The sequence below is a fragment of the Helobdella robusta genome (genome assembly GCF_000326865.2).
Source record: "Helobdella robusta unplaced genomic scaffold HELROscaffold_25, whole genome shotgun sequence".
Lineage (NCBI taxonomy): Eukaryota > Metazoa > Annelida > Clitellata > Rhynchobdellida > Glossiphoniidae > Helobdella > Helobdella robusta.
Window position 1 is genome coordinate 2,143,075 of NW_008704310.1, and position 5,907 is coordinate 2,148,981.

The window sequence follows — 5,907 nt, forward strand, 5'->3', positions numbered from 1 at the left end:
GTTTACAAATATTATAAACAACAAAGGTCCCAATATGGAACCCTGAGGGACACCTGTTAGAATCCTTAAAGGGGATGACACAACATTGTCAATAGAAACATACTGATTACGATCAGTTAAGTAAGATCTGAACCAATAAAGAACAATTTTACGAAACATGACTCATATACCGGTATTACTACTACTTCACTGACTAAAAGGCTTACGATGCATAAACAGAGTGGTGCTATCAAATCTCATTTGGACTCAACACAATCACTATTAGCCGTGAAATCCTCGACAGCAACACCAAAGTAATATACCAGAACAGCAACTACACGCATCTTAAAATTGCAGAAGCAGTCCTAATTGACATCAATAAACCAAAAATAAATATACAACAAAAAATGACAACCTCACTTCCAACCCGGCGCTTAACCAACAATGAAAACAAAGAAGTAATAAATACTAGCATTGTAAATAGTGACAAAAGAGAATATGATGCTATCGATGAAAAAAAGGAGACCAAAGAAGATGACCAGCCAATAAAGAAATCTGACACCTAATTTCCATCTAAGTTCATTTTGACAAAGTTTCTCTCCATCTGAGTTCATTTTGACAAAGTCAATATTTCCCTATATAAACAGCAGAAAGCACTGATGATGATTCATTCAGAATCGAAATATGGCCTTATTTGCAGCATGAATTTGGAAAATAAGTTTATTTTGAATTTTAATAAAGTAAAGGTTCACTAAAAAACTTTAGTGAGAAAAATCGAAAAAACGAACTACAAACATGTTAACGCCAAACATTCGGTAGAATTTATAGAATATTGTAAAAATATATATATATATATGGCGGGGAAAATGGCGGAAGGAATAATTGTCGAGGTTAAAAGCGATAAAAAATACGTAATTGATACGTTATTGTGTTATATTTGGTACGTTCGAAAGCAGATAAATGCAAAGGAAATGAAAACTTCTTCGCAAATTTTTTGAAGTTGACGACGTAAAAAAAAGTGCAAATTTTTTGCAGCATGAAGCCAGCACATTATCGCTCAGCCTGCCGGAGTTTTCCGAAGAAGTTGACAAGAATATAATGTGGGACGAATTTCTTAGTATATGTCGGTTAATTTTTGAAACTAAAGTCGAAGACAAATTTCCCTGTTTTCTCGCTGACGACTTGTGGAAAGTTACTAATTGTGACATTAAATTTGAGAAATTGTCAGCTGAACAGGTGAGGTTGCAAAAAAGTGTTATTCAAAATAGTCCGGCCGTTTTGGAATTTCTTGAAGAGCATGGCAATATACTGAGTGATGTCCAAAAAAAGGTGAACAGTATCGTGTGCAGTGATGTATGCGCTGATGAAGAATTAGATGCTGAGACATCAGTCGCTAAAAATTTGTCTGACATTGCTGAAGAAGGTAACAATGATGGTGGACATTTCATAACAGTCAGACGCAAGAAAAGAAGAAACATTTTACTATCAACTAATACAAGTCCATGTTGTCATGCAATATCAAAGACCACTGTTGAACTTCATAGGCCTACGCAATATACGCAGCTAGTATAGTTGTATATAGGAAATTTTTTTATCACATTGGTAATATTTCAAAGACTTGTGCATCCAATGTTGTTGACCACCTTGAGTCAATTAATGTTAAAGTTTTGTCTTGCTACCCTGTATTCAAGATGAGAGATGACAAAATAAAACTTGATGAAACCCACTCTTCTAGTTCATTCCGGTTGTGTGTAGATGAGAAGTATGCGAAAATAGTTGAAAGATCAAGTTCTTGGCCTGATTATGTTCAGGTTAGGAATTGGGTCTTCAATAACAACAGCAAAAGTGGCAGCACCAGAAATGCCGATGTCGATGTCAGGACATGTTCTGATGTGAAACGATGATATGGAACTAGTGTCATGTTTTATCTGCAAACTTTAAATTTATGATTTGTTAATTTGACTTAATTTTTTTCATTTACCCGCTATTTTTATATTATACAAGTATACATTGTATATTCGTTTAATGTACATAGGGGATAAACTGTTGACTTTTGACAATCATTTCTTTAATTTATTGTTACTGGATTTTAAGAGAGCCTGTGAGATTTTATTTAATAGGCGCTGTACAAACGCATTTATTAATAATAATAATAATACATAATTTCTAGCATTGGATAGTTTTTTGTTACATTTCTTAATATATCTAACAAAATTATTGTCGTCAAAAATTATATCATTAAAATTATAATAATATTTTTTTTTATTATTCTTTAAAATATCAGGATCTGACAGAAGCAGAACTGTTACAGCATGCAAGGCAATAATATAAAATAGTAAAGAACAAAATAAATAAATAACGGAGGAAAAAATGTAAAAAAAACCATGAAAAGTAATGAAAATGAAATAAGGTAATGGTATAATAAGGAAAATAAATTAATTTATTAATGGACTAGATTATGACTTAGGGAGTTAGTGAGGTGATCGATAAGTAAAAAAAATAGATTGAGTAAATGATAAAGTTTTATTGAGTGCTAATATATTTAATGTGTCTGTGATGAAGGTCTTATCCTGATATGTTGATTGAGTAATATACAGTTTTTCAATTCATTCTCGAGTGTATAAGATCTATTTTGATTTTTCAAACATCTTCAGCACTTGTTGCGGTTTATATAGATGTCTTGAATAATCCAGGTTTTTGTTCCTGTGATTAGCATTAACTGTTATCAGTGACTGTTAATTTTACTGCCATCTTTACTCATTGCTATGGTTTCTTTGTTCGGGCTAATTATGTTTTATTTATTTATTTATTTATTTGAACAAAGCACGGGCTATTGCCCATTACCGAATTTACAGGAAAAAAAATGCATAGTATTATACATGCATACCACGATACATTCGTACAATTGCTTCACAAGTATAATCACGAAGATACTGCATTATACCATGGCAGAATGAAAATAATTTCCAAAAACAATAAATTAACACTAACAGTGTCTTGAATGTCACCATAAATGCAAACTTATAAACCAAGATATAATAAAATACTTTATCCATCTAACCCCATTAATCCCATCCTACACCTGAATAGCATAAAATTTACTACACATTTCCAATGCAATAGAAAAAATAAACAAACATTCATGCATCCATCTAATTTCCTTAACCTCCCCTACCCATCTACCAACTCATATACCCACCTACTCATAAATCCATGTGTTAAACAGCTTACCATACATAATATCCATTAACACCCTCAAAAAACATTATCACTATACAATCATTAATTATTATATCAGATAATTATATTAGAACCTAGAAATTTCATTAATTATTTACCAATCAATAAAAAAAAACCAAACAATCATATGAAAAACAATAATAATAATAAGAAAGTTATGAAGTCAATATAAAATATAATTAACCAAAAAATGTATAATTGAAATACGCACATGCATTCAACCATAAAATGGGTAATGAAATAATCAATCCAAGTCAATCATACATATTCCCAGTCATTACTGATAAAAAATAAAACAAATACATATTTTTACCTATATTTATGCTCATATTTTTACCTTATGATAATTATTACATTAACCTCTTAATAATGGGTATTATAAATGTTGCATAAGTAATTCTCTCATTAATCCACTCCCATCCATCCATGAAAAATTCTTATTCAATCATACTAATAGATTAAAAACATCAAACCATTCCTACTTATCAACACACACATCCAATTGAACCGTCAGTTTAAAAGTATCACCTATATTGAAATTTAGCGTCACCCCAAAACAAATCCAAACGAGATTTAAAAACACTTGTATTTGGAGAGTCAACAACAGATTGCGGGAGTCTATTCCAGTCCGCGACTACTCTGTTACAAAAAAAATATTTTCTAACATCCTTGTGAGATAAACCTGTTGACAACTTCATATGATGCTCTCTAGTTCTCCCATCATTATTGAGCAACATGAACGAATGATCAGTATCTGGATTGGTCACCAACATTTTATATAAAAAAATCAGGTCCGCTCTACTTCTTCGATATTTCAAAGAATGCAAGTTCAATTTTTTTAATCTATCAATATATAACATAACCATAACAAGAACGGATAGATCTAGTAGCTCTTCTTTGAACTTTTGAGGTTTATGTGATGTGGGCACCAAACCTGTACCGCATACTCTAGATGTGGTATGACCAAGCTTTTGTACAAACATAGGTAAGCTTCTTCATCAATAAGTCTAAAATGCCTGTTTATGATGCCCAACATTGTGTTGGCTAACTTAACTTTACTATATATATGATCCATAAAAGTGAGTTTATCATCAACAAACACACCTAAGTCTTTTATTACTTTGACACTTGGATCACTTGTTTGACCTGGTCAGAATCCCACATTTCATAACTATTATTATATTTATTTCCGAACTTCAATACGCAACATTTATCTACATTTGGAATCATACGCCAGACATTTAGCCAATTTTGCACATTGATCACATTTATTTGCATGAACTTCAAGTCATCTGAACTTTTGATAATTTTAAACATCTTTGCATCATCCGCAAAAAGATATATATTCTCACATGCTGAAGGGAGATCATTAATATAAATTGTAAACAGTAGAGGTCTCAGGATACTACCTTGGGGAACTCCACTAGTAGCATCAAACTTTGAAGACAATGCATCACCCACTCGCACCCTGAAGTTTCTCTTCTTAAGATATTCACTTATCCGAACAAGAATTTTGTTATCGAATCCATATTTCTTTAGTTTCCGTAACAAACAGTTGTGAGATATCCTATCAAAAGCCTTCTCGAGATCAGTATATATGACGTGTACCTCCTCATCGCAATCAACACCCATTGTAACTTTATCCAAAAATGTCAGCAACTGAAGAGTCGTCGATCGTCCGGGCAAAAACCCATATTGATTTCGGTGAAATAAATTATTCATCAGAAAATAATTCAAAACATGGTCCTTAATAATTGATTCCATCATTTTACAACACACAGAAGTAAGAGAAATAGGCCTGTAGTTACTAACCAAACTTTTACTTCCTTTTTTGTGTATTGGTATTACTATGCTAGCCTTCCAATTTGCTGGAATCATACCGGTATCTAGTGAACATTGAAAAATTTGCCTAACTGCAGAAACAACTGTTTTACTTTCCAACAATATCCGTGGATGAATGTTATCAGGCCCTGCAGATTTGTTCTTATCCAATAAATAAATCTTTTTAGACACTACGTTATCATTGAATTGCAATTCATCCATTCCGGCAGCCGGAACCAATGGATATAACGAGTCATCACAATTAACCTCATTGTCAAGTTTATAAACCGATGAAAAGAACTTTGCCAAAGCTTGGGCTTTTTCATCATCACCCGTGAGATCTGTGTTCTGTACTCTGAGTGTTTCAACCCTGCCCACTGTTGTTATTTTCTTCTTCACCTGTTTCCAGAACAGTTTTGGGTTGTTATGATAGTTTCTGGCAATAAAATTCTGGTTATCTCTGTCCAGCTGTTTACATTCTGCTCGAACTTTATCTCTCGTAGACCTGAAACTTTGCAATAAGTCAACGTCTCCATATTTATAGATTCTTTTCCAATAGTAGTGCTTAAGCTTGATAAGTCGCCTCAGTTTAAAGATGACATGCTTAACAACACAGCTACCACATATTTTCATAGGAACATATTTTGAAGTAGCCTCACTAATCAAAAAACAAAATTTTTGCCATAAATTTTCTACGTTGCTCTTTTGGTCTACATCCACAGTTGTATCAACAGATAACATGCTAGAAAGATATTTGTTAATTGCATCGTACTGTCCAAGATTAAAACACAACTTCTTCCTAGGTTTACTGTGCAAAATTGAACAATCAAAAATTTTAAATGAAATCAATAAGTGGTCACTTCTGCC

At 32.5% G+C, this 5,907-nt stretch overlaps 2 protein-coding genes across 2 annotated transcripts in view; one reads left to right on the plus strand and one right to left on the minus strand.

Moving 5' to 3' along the window:
- Window positions 1-845: 845 nt before the first annotated feature.
- Window positions 846-1,883, plus strand: HELRODRAFT_173157 (hypothetical protein; the record flags this gene model as incomplete). The annotated part of the gene is made up of 3 exons (XM_009019768.1): window positions 846-869; window positions 1,015-1,431; window positions 1,524-1,883. The coding sequence occupies 3 exons, from the start codon at window positions 846-848 to the stop codon at window positions 1,881-1,883; spliced, it is 801 nt and encodes a 266-aa protein (XP_009018016.1).
- Window positions 1,884-2,629: 746 nt separating this feature from the next.
- HELRODRAFT_173158 (hypothetical protein) overlaps window positions 2,630-5,907 on the minus strand; it is a gene marked incomplete at both ends in the record, with an annotated part of 4,721 nt that continues 1,443 nt past the window's right edge. The window contains 2 exons of the mRNA XM_009019769.1: window positions 2,630-2,682; window positions 4,324-4,365. Of these exons, the coding sequence (XP_009018017.1) occupies window positions 2,630-2,682; window positions 4,324-4,365 (95 nt within the window). The remainder of the gene's footprint in view (window positions 2,683-4,323; window positions 4,366-5,907) is intronic.